The sequence below is a fragment of the Dothidotthia symphoricarpi genome (genome assembly GCF_010015815.1).
Source record: "Dothidotthia symphoricarpi CBS 119687 unplaced genomic scaffold P153scaffold_27, whole genome shotgun sequence".
Lineage (NCBI taxonomy): Eukaryota > Fungi > Ascomycota > Dothideomycetes > Pleosporales > Dothidotthiaceae > Dothidotthia > Dothidotthia symphoricarpi.
Window position 1 is genome coordinate 65,011 of NW_022985034.1, and position 25,342 is coordinate 90,352.

At 48.7% G+C, this 25,342-nt stretch overlaps 3 protein-coding genes across 3 annotated transcripts; all 3 read right to left on the reverse strand.

Moving 5' to 3' along the window:
• Positions 1-1,394: 1,394 nt before the first annotated feature.
• Positions 1,395-3,672, reverse strand: P153DRAFT_412508 (uncharacterized protein; the record flags this gene model as incomplete). Its single annotated transcript, XM_033672107.1, has 2 exons — positions 2,094-3,672; positions 1,395-2,042 (listed from the first exon to the last, which is right to left on the reverse strand). Exons 1-2 carry the CDS (start codon positions 3,354-3,356, stop codon positions 1,395-1,397), a joined length of 1,911 nt encoding a protein of 636 aa, XP_033518061.1. The 5' UTR covers positions 3,357-3,672.
• Positions 3,673-7,549: 3,877 nt separating this feature from the next.
• P153DRAFT_435751 (uncharacterized protein) lies at positions 7,550-17,722 on the reverse strand (the record flags this gene model as incomplete). Its single annotated transcript, XM_033673169.1, has 6 exons — positions 7,550-8,317; positions 8,375-9,132; positions 9,184-11,022; positions 11,074-16,880; positions 16,942-17,379; positions 17,646-17,722. The coding sequence occupies 6 exons, from the start codon at positions 17,720-17,722 to the stop codon at positions 7,721-7,723; spliced, it is 9,516 nt and encodes a 3,171-aa protein (XP_033518062.1). The 3' UTR covers positions 7,550-7,720.
• A 4,476-nt stretch (positions 17,723-22,198) lies between these two features.
• P153DRAFT_435753 (uncharacterized protein) lies at positions 22,199-23,366 on the reverse strand (the record flags this gene model as incomplete). The annotated part of the gene is made up of 2 exons (XM_033673170.1): positions 22,894-23,366; positions 22,199-22,570 (listed from the first exon to the last, which is right to left on the reverse strand). Exons 1-2 carry the CDS (start codon positions 22,975-22,977, stop codon positions 22,199-22,201), a joined length of 456 nt encoding a protein of 151 aa, XP_033518063.1. The 5' UTR covers positions 22,978-23,366.
• Positions 23,367-25,342: the final 1,976 nt, after the last annotated feature.

Sequence of the window (25,342 nt, forward strand, 5' to 3'; positions counted from 1 at the left end):
AGGGAGAGAGTATGTATCTGCTGGCAGACGTGTCTGGCCGGATGTGCGTAGTTGGGCGGAGGAGCTGGAAGAGCGGATAAAAGGGTCAATAGGGTGGCGACGGAAGTGTAGAGGGTTTTTTAGAAAGTGATGGAGACATGGCAGGGTATTGTAGAACTTGTTTGGGCGGTTACACATGGGAATGAGTGGACAAAGGAGGCGATGGAATTGAATAGCGAGAGAAGGTAAGGTAGAGAGCTGTTAATGTTGGTGCATGAGGTACTTCCTCCGCGGGAGACGGTTCCGGTGTTGTGATGGGTTTTGGTGGTAGGTTTAGGTGGGAATGTGTGGGTTTGAATCTGCATTTGCCGGTGTTTCCTGAGACGGTCTCAATCACATCGTGTCTACTACGACATCTGCATGCATACCCTGACTAAATAGCGATAGAAATCCTCTAGCTCAACATCTCCAATTCCTCAATTCCACCACCCCGTCCTCGCCCTCGTTAGCCTCCTCGCCCTCACGACTGCTACACCCTGGTCTGTCATTCTAATTGCGCAATGGCCGCGCTGACCTCGTCCTCGTACAGTATCCAGACTACTTGCCTGCTGTCGACTTGGCGCACTCACCAACACACCCTTCAATGTCGTGAAGACCGACCCATGTTTGATCCGACATGACTTCAACATTATTGCTCATCAGGGACATGCTACAAGGCACCATGTCGCTAGTGCCTGCAACTATAGTGGCGTACAAGTGAATCTCGAGCTGTCGAAGATGCGTACTCATCAACACCTGGAAGGTGCCCATGTTCGCTCGTCGAGAAGTGCTCTATCCCAAGCCTCCTTTCATACGAGCAACTTTCAAGAAGTCATCGCTAACGGAGAGCGTTATCTTGATCAAACAGAGGTTTGGGGTTTTCAGCGAGGCGGACCGGACTGTGAGGGTAGGTCTGAATCCAAAGAGAACGAAGTTCTCAACAATGTTACTCTCCGATCTGGCCATATGACGACGATATGTATTCTTGATCCAGCTCTTCGCTCTCTGATAGGTGCCGCGAAAGCCGTCCGCTGCTCAAGAGTAGAAGGGGTTGAAATGGTCGCACAAAACTGATAGGATGTTATCTGGAAGATCCATCAGGGCGAGGCTCACGAGTAGTCCAGCGGAGTTGGACATTGTAACAAGCACCATCTGGTGATCTAGGATGCGATGCTGGTAGTCAGTAGTTAACGGTATTCCGAATGTCTGCATCCGTAGCCTCGCGACTGCGTTTTGGACAAATGCCGCTTTTATACCAAAGTAGTGGCGGAAAGTTTACTCTCGAGGAATTAATAACTACATACATGGAGCATCTGATGTATTTGATAGCTGTAGTCCACAATCCTACTACAATGAGGATAGAATTTATGGAAATCCTAGCTCTCAAGGGGAAAACTAGACCAGTCATCCCGCCAATTTTTGCTATCTTTTTTACGTGGCCAGATAGAATGGTATATTCGTTCAACCACACATTCCAACTTCTTACTAGATTCCCGTTCGTGAGTTTCCCTTGCGCACTGCCCCAGTTCCTTCACAGCGATATCTTCCGTATCATCGCGCGGAAGGCGCTTAATCAGCCACGACCGACTCATACTCTTGGCGGCAGTGCTAATAGCGTATGTGGACGCGGTTGAGGCGAAATTACCACCATTCTTCGTCCACAGCTTAAGTTGCTCTAGCCGTCTGCCTGTCTTGTTCTCGGCAATTATCTCCCAGATTGAGCGAGCCAGCGTCTCATCTACTGCGCTATTGATTAATGCTTCTCTCACGTTGCCCCTCTTGACGTTTTTTGTATGGATCCAAGCAAGCTCTTGATCCCCCTCATTAAAGCAGGGGTCGTATGTCGGGTCGCGCCCAATCCGCCAGTTTGCACAATCCAGAGTGAGGAAAAGAAATCGCAGACTTTTCATTTTGCCAAAGCATTTGTAGATTTCAGTCTCGGACGCACTCGACTTATTGCGCATGACTGGAATCGCGAGCTCTTCTAATACTGGACACTGAGCTTGTATTTGCACTATTCGATCCTTGGTGAATTCCATAGGAATCTCTCGTCGATCGCGACCATTACTGATGACTGACATATGTTCCATTGGGTTGAACCTAAGTTTCTTGAGTGTCGGTCCATAATGGTTCAAGACAGCGTCTATAATCTGTGGCTCCATCGGCCCATTAATAGACAGCTCCTCAAGAGAGTTGATAGCCTGAAAAAAAGATATTGCGTTCTCATTGTAGTGAGGTCTTTCGATGAAAGTGTCGTCGCGGGTAAGATAAACAACGAGCGTTTTGAGGTAGGGAAATGAAAGGTTTCGAGCAATCCATTCCATTGTCTCACCACTGAGTCCACATGGAAAAATTAAACTTAGCCCCCCAAGGACGAGGTGCTGCAGGTGAGCAAAGTCCGTATGCTTAGCCCAGCTCTGTAGCTGGGCTGGCCTTATGAAACCTTCGAATCCTTTGAGTGACAGTGATGTCAAGGACCCAGTTCCCTCGCCGATGCAGCCTGGAAGACCTTGCCACGACGGCTTTCGCACGCTACGTTGACTGGAGGAAAGATATGGGTTGAGATCCAAAATAGTGACCTCCTTGAGATTGGGAGCAAGCCCAGCGGCAAGCTCCATTACGGCGTCCCGATTGAAATCAAAGTCGCCGTCTGAATCTTGATAGGTGCATGTAACTCTCACTCTGTACAGAGATGGAGACGTGGCAAGCTCCATCTCGTAGGGATAAGGAACTCCCCACAATAAGGTTCGGAACCGGAACGTGAGATGATGAAGTCTGCAAAGAGGATGCTGCTCGTGGAGAGCCCTTAGAAGACTTGGCGGAAGTTGACTTTGGCAGTCATAGACTAGGTCTCTCAGACCAGGTAGCGCTTGTAGCAGGCTCACAATAGGAGCCCATGCCATGTCTTCTTCAGAAGACTCTTCAATGACGCGTTCATCGTAGACTACATATCGGCGGGAGTTGTCCATGAGTTCTTCGTCAACCAGTATTTCGGCAAGGCCAGATCGTCTAAGCCAACACTCATCAGGGTTATATATGTCTGTCCTTTTGGTGTTGAGGCGTAGAGCCCCTTTGATAGTGATGTTTTGGACCTGACGAGCGGAATCCGCACGGAAGAGAGTCTCAACAAGTCTATCAGCGTCGCGCCGCAATCCTTCACGATTATGGATCGTGATACTGAGTTTCCGAAAAACGAGAAACGCTGCAGCCCTGTGGCAAGCCCTGCTAGCTAGGCTGAAGGCGAAAAGGCTAGGTCGATGCACTATTTCAACACAATCTGCTATCTGCTGCACTATCTCGAGGGGCAGAGAAGGGATCGTAATTTTAGTCGTGCCCATTGTTGCAAATAACTAAACAGACTGATATCGGAGCGTGGGACGTGTCTTCCGTAAAGTTGATTGTTAGGAAAAGAAATATCAATGCAGCCTATCGCTGATGAATAACGTTTCTGAGATCGACACCGCAAAGACAAACTTCGTGGGTCCACTGCCAGCGCACTCGTGAAACCCACACCCCCAAAATACTCAAAGTTAACAGGGCACAGACACATTTTTCATAAGCGGACTGATCTCATGGATTCGACACTCCACTAAAGGCTCGGGCCAGAGTCCGAAAATTCTCAACTTCTGGGTTACTCAAGAACTGCTTATCTAATAAACAGCTAGTGTAATCTCTACGGGAGCCTTACAGGCCAAAGACCATTGCCTGATTAACTAAAATCAGCAAGGCGCAGCATCGTCGTGGCAAGATCGGCTATTATGTCAGCGATAATGCCCTCCTCAATTCTGCGGGTTAGACCACCCAACTCAAAAGTCTTGCTCGTGAACGTTACAATCTGTATCACCCCTATACCAAAGTGTAGCCGCCATTCCTCTTCTACGCACGTAACATACCATATTCTTCACGAGAAACCCTAAATTGTAGATCGCTACAGCGGTATAGGTGACGAGTTGAGAGCCAAGGTTAACGTCGAGCGTGTGGATGGGAAGCGCAGTAAAGTCGCGTACTGCTGCTATAGCCTACGTGTAGGGGAGATATTCGTTTCAGCTTATTGGCATATTACCTGTACCGGCGTGGCATTGTGTATTCGGCGACCATTTCCGTCTTAGGCAGCTGTTGGTGTGTAGCATCGTGCGCGAGATGGTCGTTTCAAGGCACTACAGAAGACGCGTTACGGTTGTGTGCGCTCAGGGCGCCATGTCGTAGGAGTTGTATCGATACAAATGTTTCGCCAGTAGCCTACGCGCAACCTCAGTATCTCGAAAACTGTGTAGTTGAGGTCGAGTAGCTGCAAAATGCACGATCCAGCAGGCGTGTAGAAGTTTAGCCGCTGTTAGACTCGAAATAACTGGCAATGAACTAATCCCGCCCCACTTTGATTTCGATCGCCCCTAGACACACCTTTTGCGATGCGTAACTGCGCCATGTGCAATGCACCACGATGTGATTGCCGAGAATATCCCTTGTCATTTTCATCAGTCTTGACAACCACATCTACCGTTGGAGTATGAAATGAGCTTGATGGAAATCAGGAGGCGAAGCTTGTGTCCAATAAGCCACAACTGATATGCTCCTCAGACTAGCATCCCAGCCCATTACTCACGATTCCACAAATCACAATAGCAGAGCATGTTAATTTGCAGATACTATCCTGTAAATCTAAACAATTAAAGCAACACTTTATAACCTCAAAAAGCTTGTCGTGGATTCTCGCTCGCAACATAGCATTCTGAAGTGTATTACAGGCGGCCCTTGCAACCATTCCACTTTCGTTCTGTCGACATGAAGGTAGGACTCGCGCGGACATGTAGCTATGAAGACCTTGCTACACAGCTTCGTATTAACGGACTTGGATTCGTTGGCTGATGGATTGCATTGGGAAAGTATCAGAGATTGCACATACACAGTTGACGATATTACCAGGATCCTGCGGCAGATAAATATGAAGGCATAGTATCGTGCGGTTCTACCCCCTTGCCTGACATCCTGCGTAAGCTCATAGGCATGGGGATGGGGTAAAGGGCAAGGCCCCTCGGCATGTTTGCGGCTGGATGATACCTGGGATCGTACTCGGACAGCCCAGATACATCTACAGGGTGCGGATCTGAGCCTTGCCAGGTGAGTGCTCGAGCGAGAGTGAAAGCGAGTAGATTTGGGGAGGGGAGGTTCGCGGGAAAAGAAAGGCGATGCTGTAGAACAACCGTGCCCAGGAGGTGAGACTAGATATCCCGAGGGAGCTTTCAACTACCAGTCAGTTGTTATTACAAGCAAAATAGCCTTGGCGACACGATGTATTCCAGAGAGCAGACGCTGAGAAACACACATGCGTGGTAGGGAATTCTGTAACATGCCCACCGTGCAGAATGAGCCGTGGAAGGAGAAAAATATAAATGATGAACGAGATGACTTTCTGCCTCAAGTACCAAGTGGTAATAAGCTCAACGCGCTGCTTCCCAAGTCGCTAGTAGTGACCCCACAACGGCCAGCCATGGCTCATTTACTTGGACAATCTCCGAAAAAGCGGGCGGTTCAGATCGAACGTCATTCAAGTAAGCGATAGAAGAGTCATAGGTGAAGATTGGTTCGGCTCTTGATCTTGCTGTGGTTTGTGTCCATCTCTGAACATGAGTCGTCGAGCGCGCACTTGTCAATATCCAGCACTACGTCTCTGCCCAGCTCCTTGCCCACGACTGAGTCTGCAGTAACTGTTGAAGGGACATCCTGACATCATGAAACACACATCCATATCTATGTGCTCCAACCTGAAGCGGTTGTCGATCAATCCGGGCGTTCATGAATGAGCCGGGTATGGTGTGTGCACGAGTGCGCCAAACAGCGGCTGGCTGGTTGGTTGCTCGTTCTCGCAATTATGCCGGTGTTTAACCCAATGCGCACGTTCTTGTCAACAACTCGTTTTCGTCACAGTAGGGCTACCGGCTCACCACTTCATCTCTCGTCTGGGTATACACTTGGAGGTCTTGGTCTGTGTCTCCAGGGTCAGTCGCCGCCGAGGGCTGACACCGACGATATGGGAAGAGCGCCAGCCCCTACGCATGTTAAAGCGGCTTACAGTCCGCGCAGCTCTTCGAGAAGCAGTATGCATTCATTTCCGCCATCGCCATCGTGCCGCACGTTCGATCCATGTCTATGTCCATGTCCTTCTGCGCATCGATCGTCAAGTCGGCTACACGTCGAAGCCCTGTCCTGCGTCCCAACGGTGATATAAACGTCTCGTGATAAGCACATACGCCTGCAAATCGACAACGGTATTAGAGTCTTCTTGCTAGACTTTACCCGCGCTCTTTGGACCAGGAGGACTTCGTATCGCGGCTCAGCCTCCATTCAGGAAATACGCGTAGTGGGAGGATAGGAGGAATGGCGGAATGCTGGTCAACGACGTGTCTCGATACGAGTTTCGCTGGCGATGTCAGTGTAACTGTGCATGCCATGTGCGTCCAGGTCGTGAGTGTAAAATGGCGCATCCAACGATGGACATGTGCGTAATCGTAAGCGAGGGGTCTAGACATCAACATGTGCGTGTAGATTACATGTCGAGATTAGTTGTAGGAAGCGCGGTTGAAGTTTGCGTATAGAGGTGACAGATGTTATTGGGCTAACTGGCGTGTTGCTGGTGATGACTTCGGCTTGCGACGCGAGGCATTGCTGCTCAGCCGTTTGGAATGACGCTAGTAGGGGGCACGAGGCTAACAATAATAAATTTGCTTGTGGAGCGAGTACCTCGGCAACATTCCAGATCGGGGTTAGCGTTGTTCGATGTATTCTCATATTGACTTCCCGCGGGCCGGAACGTGTACCTTGATCCTGAGACTTTTTCGAAGAGACTGCACATTGAAACGAGATGCTACACCCCGAATTGGATATCTTGCTCTTATTAACACATTCTCAAACAGAGCACCCGAAATGCGTGATTGAGATGGTGGAAATAGTGATTGAATGAGTAATCGTAAGGTCGAACTTTTGGGCACAGTGATCAGAAAGCTGGGGCATAAAATCATGTTCAACCATCGTCACGTCTTAGAATGCTGACTCATGGTTGTCAATACTCCATTCAGCTCGAGATCCTCTCAGGGTCAGGTAGACTAGGTGAGGATAGCATCATCCATGACCGTGTACAAGAAGTCTTTGATATCAAAGTATAGTGTAGGTTGAAACTTCGGAATTCTCTAGCTCTACCATTTTCTGTATGTCATTCTCTTTTCCGTGCAGGTACACAACTAGACACCAAGTGCACCCACAGCCCTAAGTTCCGGCGTTGATGCCATTCAAGGAAATGGCTACAGCGCTCTTTACTGGTAGAACCAACTAAGTTTTCTTATAGCGCTTGAAAAAGTCATGATAATATAAAATAGAGTCTCCCGTCGACTTCCGATTTGAAGGTGCAGAATACCTGGCCTTAACTGCTTGCCAGAACTCGGGTTTTCGAGCCATTAATCATGAACATCACTCCGAAGACAGCTGGATCTGATACTTAGATCAAAGTGCAATTTGCAAGTGATAATACCAGCAACATGGCAGAGAGAAGAGAGTACAGCGTGAACGACTAAGAAGGTAAGGAAGTAGAATACATGCATCTACTCTACCGCACATGATCATTCTTCACAAGGAGAAAAGCGGAAATATTTAGCGAGCACGAAGCGATAGTTGACAGGATTATGTGCCAGAATAACCCCCAGCAAGAACTTCACTCCAGCTCGTCCCCACCACTACCATGCCACACATCGTCTTCATCCACCTCCTCTGCATCAACACTGTCAACAATCTCATTAACGCGATACGGGTTCAGAACACCCTTATCATAAACACGCTGCTTGACGAAGAAAGCATGTCCGCAATCCAGAACGCGACCTTGGCACACATACCCAGCTGGTGTGTGCATGATGTCCTGACCTTTTCGACGCAGGGATAGCCACTCGAGGAGGAAGCTAGCCTCTTTCATTGCTGACGCACCCGATCGCTTCCCATCACCGTTGCTCTTGACATATCTCTCCAGCCTTGCGTACTCCTCGAAGTCCATATACAACCGCCCTGCAAAGACGCCAAGCTCAATCGTGAGCCAGTGCGGGATGGCATGGCCATCCGGAAGCACAGGCATAGCGTAGTACGTCAGGGCACTGAAGTGTAGCATCTTCTTCGTGATAGGCGCCGAGTACGTGAGGAGGTGGACTTTTGCGGGGGCTTCTTGGTCGCGGAGCTCGGGGATCAGGAGTTCGGCTTCTTCGGCGATAAGGATCAAGGCTGTGGAGGTGCTGGGGCTGTAGAGAATCCACTCAACAGGACGCTGGGTGAATTGTTAGTATATCGTTTGGTATAGGATGGAGTTGGGAAGTTGACTTACCAAGAAATTGTCCATGGCACCATTCTTCTCTGTCACAATCGTCCTCATGAACTCTGCTGAAACAAACAATCGTGACTCTGACTCCGCAACACTAAACCTCTGGCCCACCGAGGTGCGTGACACGGCGGTAAACACGTGTTCATATCCCTCTCCTCCGCCCAGAATGCCTGTGTGAACGAAGTCGGAGATGCTGGGGTGAACACCTGGAAATGTGAGAGCTTCGTAATGCACAGGCTGTTGCACTTCACGCACTTCCTCAACTTGGAACTCGACTTCGCGCTCCTGTTCTACCTCCTCAAGCGCGAACGAGTGCATAGCGTTGGGATTAACGGCGGTGCTGTGACGTCGATTATTGAGCTCGTCCGTAAAAGCCTGGATTTGCGGAAACAGAGTTTGGGGCGGAGGAAGACAGTTTGCATCGCTTGCACGGCTTCCGTATAGCTGCTCAAGTGTCTGATGCTCAGGATGTTGAAGGGCCTTGATATACGCATCTCTATCTTTGACATTAGAGAGAAATTCCGCGTTCTCCCATTCCGCCATCTTGCGGTTACAGAAATCGGCGCCCTGGGAGATGTAAAGATTTTGGAGCTGCTCGTTCGCGCAGCAGGTCTGTTCTAAAAGCCAGCGCACGACGTGAGATGAGTTGATGGGGTCTTTGTCTGTCATCTTGCAGACGTCAAGGATGGATTGGTGGGTTTCGGGAAAGGCGAAGAAGGACAGGGATTGGGTAGTCGCGAGTTGTCGGAGGCGCATGGCAGCTGCAAATGTTGTCAGTATTGAGATCTTACACGCCGAAAATGTATCGTTACCTTGAACTGTGTGATCTTTTGTTTGTCCAGGGGCAAGCGTCAATGCACCATGGGCATTTTGGGGTAACTTCAAATCTACTCCACGCGTGTGCGCCTGATCGAAATAGACAAGACATCCGTCCAAACTATCGGCAAAGGGTGTGGCCAGCAATGGCACTGAGTCTTTCATTCCACGATAACGAACCTTGGCCCTGTTGTCGGCCCCGAAGAACACAGCTGCCGGTCGTTGTGTGTCGATAGCTAGCCATGCCGTTACAAGAGCTTCGTTGTCCATTTCGAGAATGTATGCGCCGGCGTCGATGAGTACACGAATATCTTTCATACTTAGCTGATTCAAGAGTTGCGTCTCCGACAAACGCTTCCCCCCTTGAGCCGCGAGGTAGTAGCTTCGGTTTCGAGTTTGTAACAGGTAGGTTAGGACTTCTGCGTTGGTCTGATGCAAGCTCGGGAGGTCGTCTTGTCGAATGGTGAGTGGCAGCATCATCTTGTTGTCATTGGTTCCGCTGAATCCAGTAGTCATCGCGCCTGTTGTTACGTTGTCGCTGGAGTCCGACTTCGAAAATAAAGGCAGGTCCCATCCAGAAGCTTGTAACTTGATACTGAACTGCTTTGCGTGGGCAGGGAAAACGAAATGATTCATGTAATGATCAAGCACACTTGTACTGACTCGAAGATGGTTCCAAAGCTCTTCGAATTGACGTTGATCGTCCACATTGATGATGTTCCAGTGGGACAGGGCTTCCGGAAGAGTATCGCAAGTGCTCGTCCATCTGTCGTATTCACTGGAAGGATCGGAGGACGCCAAAATATGGCGAAGACCTTGGTTGAGTTGATGTCGATCTAGGCCAGAGTAGTAGAAGGCCAGACAAGTGAACAGAATTGCGGCATCGGGATGGCCAAACTCAGCTTGTTCAGAAGGCACACCCTTTGCTTCGAAGGGCACTGCGATGGGATCCCTACCCGGATGCAAACCGTACTGCACATTCCATCGCTTCTTCAAACAGAGGAGAAGAATTCGGTTCATCAGCAGGCCTCGAACAAGGAGTAGCTTCTTCGATGCTACGTTCTCATCGGAAAACAGTGCAGTCACGCGCCTGAACAAGTTGTCGTCAAGGGTCGTGTCTGTGAAGACCTTACCAATCTCCGCGTAGTAGCCAGGTGGAGTGGAGTCTGAGAAGCGAAGGAATGCGGTTTGACCTGTAGATATCTCATCGATAATCCGTCGGTGCAGGTCTTCCTCGGCATCTGACCGAAGAAAGTATACCATCGGGTATCCATGATCGCGTTTGATGATTTCGATGCTCCGCGGGAACGTGCGTCGGATCTCTGGAAGATGGTCTTTCACAAGTGATAGCAATGACTGTGCTACTTGCCAGCGGTGTGGATGGCCATCAACAGTGGTTTGCTCGCCACTCGGGTAGATTAATTGAGTTTTCACTGCCAAAGAGACGTCAGATTCGTCCAGAACGTCCCGACACGTGGACTCCAACCATGACTGGAACTTGATCATTCTGCATGCAATCGATGAGCTTGGTCCGGCAAGATGTTGAAGACCACTGAGCTTGTAAGATAGGACATGCTCCGGAGCACTCAACATAACACCACAACGGCGAAGCATGTCTTGGTGGAGATCACTGTAGAGTTGAAGTATCTCCGGGCTGGGCATGGTACGTCGTGAAAAGGGTATGTGCCGGAGCTCTCGACCGACTAGCCCCCCAAGTCGAGATTGGATCATCTGGGCTGTCGGGGGGAGCAGTGGCTTTGGTACGATAAGACGCGCGAGTTGGTTTCCGTTGCCGAGAATTGCCATTGCCATAGGAACGATACAGGATGTTTTACCTGTCGACACAATTAGACATAGTGATGTTACTTGCAAGACTTTCAACTCACCTTTACCCATATTCAATTGCAACACAGTGTTGTCTCCTGATTTTGGCGCAATGATTGCACGTGCGACATCAATCTGCTCTTGCCGGATCAGAAGATCACTATCAATCTCTAGGAGAAGCCAATCAGGGAACTCCGAAGGATCCCAATTCTCATGGCCAACGTTTCCAAGCTCTTCTTGAACCCGAGTCTGTTTTGCATGATAAAGTGCATGCTTGAGCCGTGTGAGTTTCTGCAGCGTTGTGAGGAGGATACCGTGCGAGACAATTGCGTCCTTAACAAGGTGCCCGAAAATATGGTTGGAGCTTGAGCGCAGTTGCTCCAGCATCTCTATTGATGTATTCAAAGGCCAGAGATTCCCAAGATCAAGCCAATGGAAACGATCGTCGTCAATGGATAGAGCGTTGCGAATCTGGATGAAGTGAGCTGAACGCAAGGCGCAGATCTTTTGGATACTGCCTGCAATGACTGTAATATTCGGAGCATCGTAAGGGGCCTCCAGGTGATTGCTGGTCTCTTCAAGAGCCAGAAGGCTTGTTTCGAGGTCGCGAGCGTATTCTTGGCGGATGGAGTTCGACGAGAAGATGAATGAGGAAAGGATCTTTCGTAGCTCAGCCATCTCCCTAGACGGAGGCTGTGAGGCTGAACGGCTCGCGGACAGAGTAGCAGACTGGCTACCAGGAACCATCTCATCGCAAGCATGTGTGTTCAAGGGCGATATTAGGGACTTGACTACGAGATCCCTGGAAATTGATGGAATAACGGGACCGCGGACTAGTGGTCGGATGGGACTCGGTGCAAAATTCCAGACATTTGGCGCTGATGTATTCCTGGGACCCTTGTACAGCTCTAGTACATCCTGGATCTGCATAACATATTCCGAAAGTTTCAGGTTCGCGCGCAAACGATGCCACTCTGAAACAACTCGGTCTGTTGCAAGTCCGGTATCAATGATATCCGACTCAAATCCATCCAAGAAAGGTTCTTCGTGAGGCCATTGACTCAGGAAGTGTTGCGCTAATCGCCTTCCCTCTATCTCACATGACTTTTGATGCGCCTTTTGTACCTTGTCGCCAGTCGAGTTTAGCCTGTTAGGCAGATCGACGGAAATGATTCGGAAAAGGGATTGCGCAGTTGGGGTCTGGTTCAATTCAAACTGGTTGAACGAGGAATACGATGGCGGTTGCAGTGATTTCAATCCGGGGATCACTGCAAACGCTGCAAGGACGTTGATTACATTGAGGTCGGTTTCGGCATTTAATGACATGAGGCTGAGCCGGAACATCAATCCATACAAGTCGTGAGAAGCAGAACTACGACAGAGGTTTACAAGACTGCCCCACTGCTCGTCAACAGGCTTCTCTGTCAGATCGCTCAAGCTGGCGGGCATGAACTCAGATGTGGCGTGGAATCCGCCTATGAGTTTCCAGTCTTCGAGAACCGTGGATAGTTGTCGAGTGATGTGTACGTTGAATGGCTGGGTACACAGAAGCTTTGCAACGTCATGGACTTTCCTTGCTTGTGCCGAATTGGCTTGTTGGGCTCGAGAATTGTAAACCTTATCCTTGGCGATCTCGTGTGTATCGAATAGATTGCGCTCGTAGAGACGCCGCTGAGTGATGCCTCGCTTGCGAAGGTGAGTCGGCGTGTAGTTACTAAGCCGAACGTTGTTTGAGTGGCCTGGGTGATCTGGGGCAAAGACAGAAAGTACTTCTGACTTGTTGAGTATATCGTGTACCAGACCTTCATATGCATCATGCTGGATGGTCATTGTCAAACTGGCCTTCCAACCAATGTTCTGCAGGTTCTTCTTCTCCTTGGGATAGTACTCTCGCGCTGGACTAAGTTTTCCGACAGACTCAAGGATTTTGAGCGGAGAACCTCCCAACGGTAACCATGGCTGACAACAACCTGATTGCAAGATGTGTAAGGCTTCTTCGGTGCCAGTGCGCCCAGTCAACGGGTCAGCTATAGCGAAGGACGTAAACGCATGGAACTGAGCTTTTGCATATAGGAGTCGTGGCTCCGAAGGGCATAACAACCGTCCGAGTACCTCATCGATCCCGAACCTCGCATACTCAGTGCAGCTAGCTGCCCGCACGGCGATGTGCATCCCACGACGCTTGCTAGAAAGTTCTCCCCATGGAGCGATGATGCTCCGGCTCTTAGGGTCTGCGATGTCACGCAGTACGATCTTACTCTCAAATCCATATAGGGTGCCAGCATCCTGGTTAGGATCAATCTCTGCACCTAGTTCATGACATTGGAGCAGTCCTTGCTTGTTCACTTTAAATGATAGTTCCAAATGGCGTAGCTCGACAGACAAGGCTCCATTCTTGTGTATAGGCTGGAAGATCGTGATCTTGTTTGGATTTTCGAAGTGGCGGAAGATGTCGGCGACTTGTTGAAACAAGATGGAATTAGGGTCAACCAAAGTAGAACGTTCGCTCCGCTTGCCTTGACGATCGACAAGGTCAATAATCCAATCGTTTGTCCGGGTTTGCCAGGCTTCGGGCTTGCGTCTAACCTCGATACATTTCATATTCAGATTCAACCAGTGCTGGCAGTTGGATACAAGGCCAAATGGCAGGTCGAAACTATTAGGTCCAGAAAAGAGCGCAGGCGGAACGTACTCTAGAAGGTTACCTCGAGTACGGGCACGGATAATAACTCGTCCATCTCGCATCCCGAAATGAAACTCGTGGTTGTGCATCCGAGTTGTCATAACATAGGACATGCCGTGTTCAGCTGATGGAAGCGTTCGGAGATATTGGTTGCCGAAGAGTTTCTTCACCTCAAGTGATTCTCGAATGTCTCGCGGCAATTTTCCCAAGGGCTTGCCATCGACGAGCAGGTGCCCCTCAATAAAGTTATAGTGAACCACCTGTGACTTTGCTGAACTCTCCATTGTAGCAACCATAGTTGATACAATCCATCGATCGTGTGGAGAAGTCAAGGTTTGCCACACAGTGAAGACCTTCCGTGTTGAGTTTGCCGAGTTTGACCAGGATGCGTTGATGGCCATACCGATGCTCTGAGGAGAAGCCTTGATCGATTGAAGTAACTGTGATTGGATGTTGAAGGCCAGTTTCGTATCGCGAATCAACATGGCCTTGAGTACTGGTGGTAGCTTGGCCAAGTCGACGAGGAGATTCTCTTGGAGAGCCATTGAGGCCTGAACGAAAGCCGACAAGTCATCTTGTGGGATTAGCTGATCTGATTCGGCAAAGGTAGAAAATGTCCTTCGGCACAGCAGGGCAGCCCAGAACGCAGATCGAGCAGCCGTCTCCGCTGCATGAGCTTCTCGGGCACTCCTTACGTCGTCTCGAAGACACGTAATCCATGTCAAGGTAATGTCGCGTGCTTCTTTCAAAAGAGTCATAGCCAACATCTTGGACGAAGCGAACGTGAATAGTCGCAGACTAAGCGTGATGAGGACTTCCATGCAATGCACCTCGCGCCAACTGGACGTGATGCTCCGTAGGCGATTGCTAATTTGTTCCGCCAAGCGCCTGCAGAACGACGTCTCCTTGAAAACCACATGAACGTCACGAAGGACACCAGACTCATTCCGTGATGGTCCAGCCTGCGTAGTGAGGTGGTTGAACATATGCATCGTGCTCTCGTTGCTGAAGTTCACATCTGATGCGCCCAACTCTACCAACATAGTGAGCCATCGACGGGTCTTGCCTGACAGTAAGCGCTGATACGCCATGAATTCTCGAATGGCGATATCTGGTGGACATTCGGTTTCAGAAGCGACAACCTCGTATGAAGATAGTCCATGGACTTCAGTTGGTGGGTGTATCGACTCAGGCATGACCGAATGCACCAGCGATCGCGGGACATGTACACCGCAAAGATGCTGGAAGGTCAACGGCTTGTTAAAATCTTTGACCCATGTGTCCGAGGCCATGTCGAAATAGAAGAAGGTCAGGCCGTTGGGATACAGAACATCGGCTTCCGATGCTTTCATTCTCTCCTTAGCAACCTTGTAGTGGGTGCCAGCAAACGGTTTGGAAGTCGATGAAATAGTGATGCCGCTCGCGAATTCCTGAATATATGGTTGGAACGGTTCATAATCTTTCAAGACCTTGATTGGTGATCGTGACGCAGGCTTGGCAGGATATGCCAACTCGAAGATCTTCCATGTGGCGTTTCGATACGCAGCGAGGGAGGCCGGAATACGCAACTCGAATACAACGGCTGCCGCTTTCACAGTGTTCTTGGGCAGGAAATCTTCGTGAGCGTATATCTGCATTCGATTTCTGGCTCGCCAATGCCAGCATTTGTCACATCCTCTCACATATCGCGAACCGTCGCGATTGAAAGTGCAGACGCATGTGCCGCCGGATATGCCCAAGGAATGGGCATCATACTCTTGACACCATCGGTCCAGCTCAGCTTTCTTTGCTTCTCGTGAAAGCCTAGAAGCCTCTTGTATTTGTTCAAGGAGCTGTTTCATTGGTCTGGACTGTGCGACATACTCAACTGCGAAGCTGTGCTTATCGGGCTCGGAAAGTATTGTTGTCTGATGCTTGGACCTCGTATGCCTATCTTGTAGATACACTTGGATGTCATGAAGTCGCTGCATCTCTGACATGAGTGGAAGATGCAATGCGTCCAAGAGCTCCGGAGAGAATACTGGGCGATACTTGAGAAGCAGAGGACAGGCTTCGATCATGTACCTGTCCAGCCGCACCCAGAGTGTGAAGAGGTTCAGGATGAGGATGGAGTGCTGTTCAGGATTGGACTCATAAGCCGTGCCTACGGTTCCCATCAGATCGGATATCGTTTCAGCGAGCTTGAGACAGCGTGAGGGCAGCGTCGAGGATGTCGTGAATTGAGGAATTTGATGGGTCTCGATATCCTTTTCCAATTTCGTTAGCTTGAAATACATGTCTGTAAACTGCTCAACCTGTTCAATTGTGCTGTCCACCGATCGCGGAAAAGCTAAAGACAGCTTGACCTTCTTGTGTGCACGAGGAAGATTCAGCACATCGTGGAGGTATGCTCCGCTGTTAGGGAGAGAGAGGCAGAGCGCTTGCTGATCGGCCCGGAGTGGGAGTGTAGGAATGGGACGTGTGGTCTCCCGCTTGAACTTTTCCCAGGCTGATTCAATCACCTTTGTAACCCGCGCGATAGACTCTTTGAAGAACGGTCCAGCGACGGCGAACATGTGCTTGTATAGGGCAGGTGAGTCAACCTTTTCTTGTTCGAGCTTCGCGAGGCGGCGGCAGACCTTGCTTCGGAGGGTTATCGTAAGTTCAGGCGCCAGTTGGGTAGGACATTCGTTGAGAAGCTCTGCAAGGAGAGTGGTAACCAAGAACTTATAACAGGCTCTGCCCGCCTCGTTCCCAAGAGAAAGCTGAAGTTGTCGTTGAGTGGAGACCCGAAGTACGAGCCAAAATGGCAATCTCCGCCATGGAAACTCTGCAGCTTTGATGTTTGCATCATCGCGGACGCGCTTCCTGAGCTGAGGAACGTTGCTGTCGACTGCAGATCCGATGACCTCGAGCAGCGGTATGAGAAGATGTGTCACGAGTGCCGGACTCGCGGTGTCACGCGACTCGACGACGGAGGTTTGGGCTTTTGTGGTATGTGCCTGGAAACGCTTCAACGGCTCCATGCTACCCTTTTCGAGGAAGTCAGCCAAGGCATCTTGGAACGATGCCTTCTGAAACTCGCTGAATGGAATCTGGGCCGCGCAGTCGGGGAAGTCCCAGATGAGGGCGCCCTCCGCAGCAAGCACCTCAGCTGAAGGCGGGGATGCCTCGAACGCCTCGAAGATGACGATATCGTTGTTTTCACTGATATGTGTTAGTCGCGGATTGTGCGCTGTGCTAGGTAGTGGTAGACTGCGATTCATACCTAATGTCGCGTCGAACAATGAGGGCAGCATTTTGTTCTATGATGTGAAGGACGAGTGGCTGATCGTGTTGGATATTCTTGAATTCTGAGATGAGCGACTGCTTTTCGAGATGACCTCGCTCGTGAAGAGATTGACAACGGCGAAGGGACTGGCGAAGTGGTTGCCAAGTAGCTGTCTGATTCTGGCCAGCAAGCCTGGCCAAGGTGCTCGTGGCGCGGATGAGACGAACAAGGATATCGTGACTGGAGCGTTCAATGTCCTCGTCCTGTTCTCCGGGGATTTGTGGTGGTAACACCAGATGGTTGAACACATGGGCGAGTGTCGCCATGGCGTTGATGCTGCGGTCAGTGGCCAGGAGTGCGAGAGGAGAGAAGGAAAAAATTGTTGTAGGTGAGTAACCACAACAGGTCGGAGCTTGGCGAGGTGAAATACGTTTGCTGGGCGGGGTTATCAAATGTGCGGTCAAGGTGAAAGAGGATGCAAGGCTGGGACCCACCTGTTTTAGCGTCCTAGAGTTTGAAACCGCCATGCAAGTAAGTACCCGTTGAAGAACAATCTTGATAGTCAGCTTTGATAGGCTACGACGCAGTGATACGCGATTGCCAAAAGCTGTGTAACCACAGTCATCACAACAGGATCCAAGTCCGCCGGTCAGCGTCGCAGGGATTGCAGGCAGTCGAACAGCTGCGCGACTTTCACTTACACGTGTGAGCCCTTGCCCGGTCTGGCGGAGATGACCTCTAAAAGATCTTGTTTTTCAAAGATGTTCAGTGAGTTCATGATCTCCGTGAAACTGAGTATCAAAAATCTTCATTTCCAATACATATCGCCCGAAACATAACGAAAAAGATGGTTTGAACCTCACCTTACGATACATGGAAGCAGCGGCTCTTCGATAGTAAACTTGATAAGTTTTGATACCGCTGTCAAGGTTTCATTGCAAGGACAACGAAGTAACAGAAATGCCAATGTTGAGCATAGCCTATGCAATTTGCCGTGGGGACGGAGATGTTGAAAAGAATGTGTGTCTTTGTGGTTCAGTAGGGAGGCTCAAGTGTCGAGTCTCGGCGTAAAACAGGTTCTTGATAACCATCCTGAGATGCAATCACCATAACAGAAAGCAAGTGCAGTGTGCTCATGGTAGAATCTGCGGACGAGCCGGGCTCTACAAACGAGATGCGCTGTGGGCGCGCGATATTGATCCTGGAAACGGTCGCAGGTTTGGAAGCATGGCGTCAATGCTCCGTCAATAGGGCTTTGCGGACTGCGCAAATGGTCTTCTCAGAAGCAAGGGTGTTGTTTGACCGTGACAGATAAAAGGCCTGTAACGAGATAGACGGAAGTGTGTTTGCGCGTTGGACGTTTGCGCGAGGCATGACAATAGTGTTGTCGGAGTCATTTCCATCTTTCCGTCCTCGATGGCTAAATATTGATAGTGCCAGACATACGTGCGACAAGCAATCGCATTTGTCTTGTGACTAGTTCGATCCTTTGACTCAGTATGCATCGCGTCGCGTGAGTCCAGCGACTCCTTGACGTTCGATCTGGCGTGGCAGATGCCTGCAGCAGATGATTCTCGGAAGCCCTGAAGATTGATTACCGACGTCTCTGAGGCCGTGGCTACAGTCTCATATGTAAAGACAGAGGAAAGAGCCGCTAAGTAGAAGCAGATACTTTGCGTGGCAGAGAGAACGAACGGTATGTTTTGTCGCGAGATGGCGGCGAAGCAACGAAATGGCGGCAGGATCGTCTGGCGAAAAATATTGTATTTGCACGGCAGGAACAGAACCTATACGTGCCATAATGAGCGTTGTAGATGAAACAGCAACTCACCCTTTGAGCGGATTATGGTACACTTGTAAACATCCTACGATAGACAAAGAGTTGTAGGGGGTCGCGGTGATGTAGTACAGCTCGCTGACGATATCGTCTTCGTAGGTTCTCGCGAGCACTTCGCCGGCTTCGCTGATCTCTTCATTTCTGCCCCATTTCCTTGCGAACCCAATGAAAGAGCTAGTAAGAGTGACTTCTTGGTTCTGCATTTAACGTAGAGAGACAGTAGTCAAGCGATGCAGCCAAAGTGACTTAAGAGCATTAAACACAAGCGAGTAAACGAGCAGACATCGATCTGAGGGAATAAAGATTTTCTACCCCGGATATTTTGCAGTGTGAGGGTGCAGCAACCTGAGAATCAGGATGGGGAGAGCGAAAGCCACGACAGGGCCCTTAGCGATGATAAAAATGTGTACGTGCTCGAGGAGTCACGGCAAAGCTCGGCGCAATAAGCCACTCGCGTACGGCTGACATCATGATGCTGATAACGTTGTGGCGTGGGTGGCAATATACCAATCAGATTGTGGCGGGTTCTCGAGCCGGCAGCCCCTGCGAGCCACCAAAGCTCTAAATTTAGAGCTTTGTTGGTATGTGCAAGGCGCGCACTGCACTTTTAATTGTTAGGAAGCTGAATTTATTCTTGATCAGTCAAGCAACCGATTGAGAATATTCGATTGGCCGAGGGCTAATAACCGTATCCGCCATATTCTTACAATGCTCTAGGCCGCACCCTTTGTATGGAACTGCGACTTGTTCCCTGCATTTATTGTCTTCGGATGTGCTGTCACGATCTGTGTGCGATTCGTGAAGACTGTATCTGACTGAATCAAATCACGTGAACTTAAAACGACCGCCAGCACGAGGCTCGCAGGTATAGACCTTGTGCCAAGATACTGTATTTTGTTTCCTTATTCTTTTGTTTGCGTGCTTGATGCAGATGTTTGAGGGTCGGTCTTCGAATCCCGCGCTCGTTCTCGACTGGGGTGGAATTGAAGGATCGTACAAATGAAGATCACAACGCTAGCAAGGACGCTAAACTAGTTCCCTTGCGTTACGGACTTCAATTTTCGGCGTGTCGCCTGTGTTTTTTCCGCATCCAAGAGCGGCCCATTACTTGACATGACATTCATTCTACACACTTTTTTCACTCTTAGAACATAGCAACGGCATTCATCTCTGACTCAACAGATATCTCCTAGGTACCCAACATACCTGCCCGCAACGCGACCGCATCCCATCTGCGATGTGCTATATCTCACCTTCGACACTGCCGGCTGGTGACGCCTTAGTTTTAGTGAGTGGGAACAAGGACGTTATACTGTGGGCATGTCAGAAGCGTCGGCCTCCCTGACCTCAAATCTCTTGTGTCACGTTGCAAGACGAGGTCAACCTACATCTGAGCCAGGCTTTACAAGACAGCCAAGAGCCTCTGCTGCCATCACTATAGCCATTGTTTCGTGGCCGCGCACGATGGTATACAGATAGAAGGCAAAGCGCGCCGTCATCTGGCCAGCGTCGCCGCCACGGAGGTCTTTGAGGGCGTTGAGGGCGTGGATACCGCGATTTGGTTTGCTATAGTCATTGGCCGTGGATGAGGCATAAGGTCTTGCTGTACACTTCGTAGTAGACGTTTGTGAAGTCAGCGTGAGCTCTGCGTGACGCTGGCCCTCAGCCACAGACTTTCCAGTGTCCACCTGCGCGGAATGCTACCAGGCAACGTGAGAGGGTCAGACCAAAACGAGTAAATCCATACCAGCGTATGAGGGTGCCTGGGACCAGTGTAACGCGTCAGGAGGTCAGCGCCATTAAGCCGTCAAACCGAGGCTACAATATTGACAGCAAAGTTTTTACGCTACTAATCTCTTGTCAATTGTCAGACGACGATAATTACCCCATCAACAGCGTCGAAGAAGACACTATCAACACACCCAAACCGCACACAATCAGCAACCCCTCCGCTACTCCCAACAGTTCGAAAGTTCAGCAAACTCCATCCGCCCTCAAGATGATGAGATTTCCACCCGCACTCGCGCCCTTGCTGTCGACTGCGGGGTGATCAGGATTGTGACCTAGACCCTCGTCGCCTGTGCCTACCGCTACTATGTATATGTCAAGGCCATGTTTTGCTAGTTTGAGCTCACGCTGCAGCTTCGGTGGGTAATTATGCCGAGGCTGAGTCAGTGTAGTTTGTGGAACCCTTTTACGAACAGTACGGAGGAAATGCAACGCCATTAATGGAATCGAGAGGGTGGTAGACTTGATGAGAAGAGGCGGGTCGACGTGATTGTATCGCGAGATGGTAATTCTGTAGAAAATGAGGTTGAGCTGGGATTCGCTGGAGTTACAGAAAGGTAGGTAGGCAAATAGAAGAGGGGAAGAGAAGAAGGGATTGTAAATTGGGCGGGTTGTGGATTATAACCGGGGTGAAGGCAAATCGTGGAATGGCTTCACGTGAAAAATAAAACACGTGTTAACCAAGTAGGTTAGTTCATTAGGTTGAATAATAATGATATTCATTCGAGCATAGTAAAGCTTGAGTTATCTGAGCCCTTATAAGTCTTTATCCTGATATCTTTATCTGTTCTTCCCGTGCTCAATAAACCTCGCTGTTATTCCAAGCCGTGTGCTCTTTCTAACAAGCCACTATTACACACTCCAAGACGTCTGGCCTTAATAAAATCTTTAGAAAAACTTGCCAAGTATTTGGGTCCTATCCTTTTGCAACTACTCTTCGTTCCCTTAACCTCTTGTGCAGCATTATATCCCGCGCACTCTCGCAATCCCCACGTTTAGGGCAGTAGATCCCACCTAAGATCTTTTCCTTATTGTTTCCCCGTGCTCGTGCGCCGCTCCAAGCCCCAGCCAAAATTCCGGCTAGAATAACTTAGACTATACTCGGCTAGCCCTACACACAACCCCTGCCTTAGAGCGTGTCTTTTTTCTAAGCTAGGTATCGTGCAACAGCTTATCTTGTGCACGTCTTACGGCAACAATCACTTTGTCTATATGTTGGTTAGGTTAGATGTATTTATCCGGACCTGCGCGAGATATACTAAGCTGTTTTGCGTAGCACGAGATGTAACAGTAATGGTTAATGAGTATAGTTGGAACTAAATGTTTCTAAAGTTGCACTACAACAAAAATCAGCAGCACAGTAGAAAAGAAAAAAAGGGATAAGATGAGATGTCATGAAAAAGTTGAGCAGGAATGATGAGGGGATGGATAGAATAGAAAACTTGGTACCGTTAGATGTACAACATCCATGATTCTCCGACTACAAATCTATATCCTCTTCCTCATCCTCGACCTTAAGTTCTTGTCCTTGAGCTCAGCTTCATTCTCTAGACTCTCCTTCAACTCCCGCACCTTTTGGTCGACCTCGGCCCACCGGCCTTTCCAATCCTGTGCGCCGCGGACATAGCCTCACTCTGATTGCGCGCGCTTGGCCACTTCTTTTACAGAATCATCGTACTTATCTTCCAGAGTGACGGACTCGTATGACCTGCCAAGAACGCAACGAAGCGCGATCTCAAGGTTACCACGATATCCGGCGCTGTTAGGAAGGGGTCGGTCATCGAAATGCGTCGTCCATGCTTCATTGATGCCGGTGATGGGGGTCACGTTTGCCACAAACTGCGATAGCCGCTTGATGACATCGCGCTTGGCCATATCCCGAGAAAGGCTGAGTAGCATCTTGATACGAGAGACCACATCGTCGTGATTTGGTTGGCCAGAATTAATGTGCCTCACGCTTGTCGAGGTGCAAGCGCCGAACCTCCAGGCTTGCCCGCACGTCTTTGTGCGCGGTAGCAAGACTCTTGCACACGGCTTTGAGTGCTAGATTCTAACAGGAGTCGACATAATTGAAGAGAGCTAAAGTAATTGCCGTGTTGGGGGTAAGACTACAGATGCGATGTCATGATGGGGTGAAGGAGCGGGTACTGTCGCGCTTTGTCCGATGGTTGAGGAGGCACGCGGTCGCTGGATGTAATGGGTATAGGGCCGTGGAGTGACTGGTATTAAAGTCTGCACACATCCATCTGTATCAGCCATGTTGATCTGTGCTGGGTTCATCAAAAAGGAGGAGGATTAGGGGAAGGAAAAAGCTGGGTACTCACCAGAGGGCAAAGACGTCTTCGTCCAAGTGATGTCGCCGGTGTTTGGAAGAACAGCACTTGTTGCTGGGTACACGTCCATGTCATACCTCAAGCAAGGACGTGCCAGTGCCGGTCAAATATATCCAAGCCAGAATTGTATTTATTCTGCGAGCGAACAAGAGATTGCGTTAGTTCAAACGGCCGTAAGCAGCTCATAGAGCGCCTGTCTTTAATTGCAGACAGTTATTGATGCAGCTGCTGGACATATATCCAAGAGCTACACGACACGGGCATGGGCGACATGGTTCAAGTGGCTGGAAAAAGTGCAGCGTTATTGAAGCGGTTGGAGTGTGCATAAGGTGAGCAAAGGCTCGAGTGGGCAGCAAACAAGTTGGAAAATGGCAAGTTACGCATTGGTAGAAGGATGCTCCCAGTCAGGTTGCATGGATGGATACGACTTGTAAATCATATGACAGGCCGGTGAAACATGTTAATGAAGGTTGAGCGATTTGTCTCGGGGGCTGGAGGCTGGACGGTAGACACGTTCGGGCAGGTCGCTCGGCACATCGGCACGTCGGCCCCGTTATTTATCGACGTTATTGCTCAGCTCACCAATCACTACCTTGCTTTGCCCGCAGGGATGTCGACATGCAATGCACGTCCGGTGACTTCATCTCGAAGTCATTTTCAGAACTTCCAGCAAAGTGCAATTCATCTGAAATGTCCTCCTCACCATCTCAGCTTGGTACGAAGAATACGCTGCTGTTGTTACACTTGTAGTTTTCTGCTCTGCTAGGAACTTGCTATTCCACTTCACCAGCGCTTGATCGAGATGGCCATGAACCTCAACCATGCCTCTGTGCGATACCTTCGTGGGAATAGCTCGATCTACATCCTCCATGGTGGCGTGTGGGTCATTGTTGTGTGTCCTTCCGTATCAAACCATTATCAACGAAGACCTGATTGAAACCCTTCTTCCTGGCCCAATAGTGTAAGTTCGAATCACCTGTGCCAACATGCATCCTGTTTGCCGCGAATTCTAGACTGAGGATTGTTGCCCTTCCAAAATCCGGCTGTATCGCTCGTGAGGACTCAAAATCCGGTATCTACGTGCATGTCCACTCCGTTCACGTGGTCACGCAAGGAGATGTTTCCCTGCATCGATAATCCTGATGAGAGCTACAAATATACTATGTTTGTAACAGATTAATATGCTATAAGAGGCCTTCCTCTTAATACTGCGACAAACAAGCAAGATGTTGGGGGGATCCATACATGCTTCGCTCGATTAGATGTAAGCAAGGAATCAGAAAGCAAGCAGAGGACAGCCATTCGACTATATCAGAGATAACAGAGATGTCAGAAAGGATGGGAGCGAGAGGAAGATCACGATGGAGCGCGAGATGACGTAATAACTAGCTCAACCATGTACTGCTTTAGAGCTACCTACCGACACTACGGTGCGACTATGCCTACCCACACATTTAACTAATTCTGCCTACACTCTACATCGCGTGCTACACTACTGCAGTCTCCCTATTATAGCACCTATACTGTAATTTACGTATATAGAACATAGTATTAAGCCCTTATATATATATTAAAAGCGTTATATACTATATTATTAATATAGTATAGGGCGTAGTATTATAAATAGACCTATTATTCTATCTTATTATCTTATCTTATTGTCCTATTACCTATATGTAGCGTTATACTTAGTAGTATTATAACTACCTAACCTAATACCTAAAATAAATACTGTAGTATACTAAATAGCTTAATATAATATACTAAGATAATTACTAATAAAAGATTTAAATAATTATTACTATATTATAGTATTATAATACTTTAAAGTTTTTATTAGCATACCTATAATTTATAAGGCAGCTTAAAGTTATTACCTAACGCTAATACTACCTTAACTATAAATACTAGCTCTATTAACCTAAGTTTAGAAACTATAACTATCTTCTAAGGATAATAGTAATAGTATTAGACTAATAGGTATTAGCTTAAAGGCCTATTAATATAGATTAAAAGCTACTAAAAGTAGGCTAGACTAGGATATATATTTCTAGCCTATTAGGAGAAAGTACGCTTCTAGTAGTAGCTATAGAGTAGAGTATAAGAATAATAGAAAAGTAGCTAGAGGTAATATTTATATACCTATAAATACTTCTCTTTACTGCCTACTTATAACTAGTTAATTTTATTATTTAAGTTAAATAATAAAGAGATATAAATACTAGAAGTATATAGTAACTAGTAGCTATAAACTTAAGGTTAATTTAGAAGTTCTATATTAAGATATACACTTTTTTATAAAAGCCCTAAGGCTCTACTATAAAAGTAGAGTATAGGAATAATAGAGAAGTAGCTAGAGGTAATATTTATATACCTATAAAGGCCTCTACTTACTACTGTCTACTACCTACTTATAATTAATTAACTTTATTATTTAAAT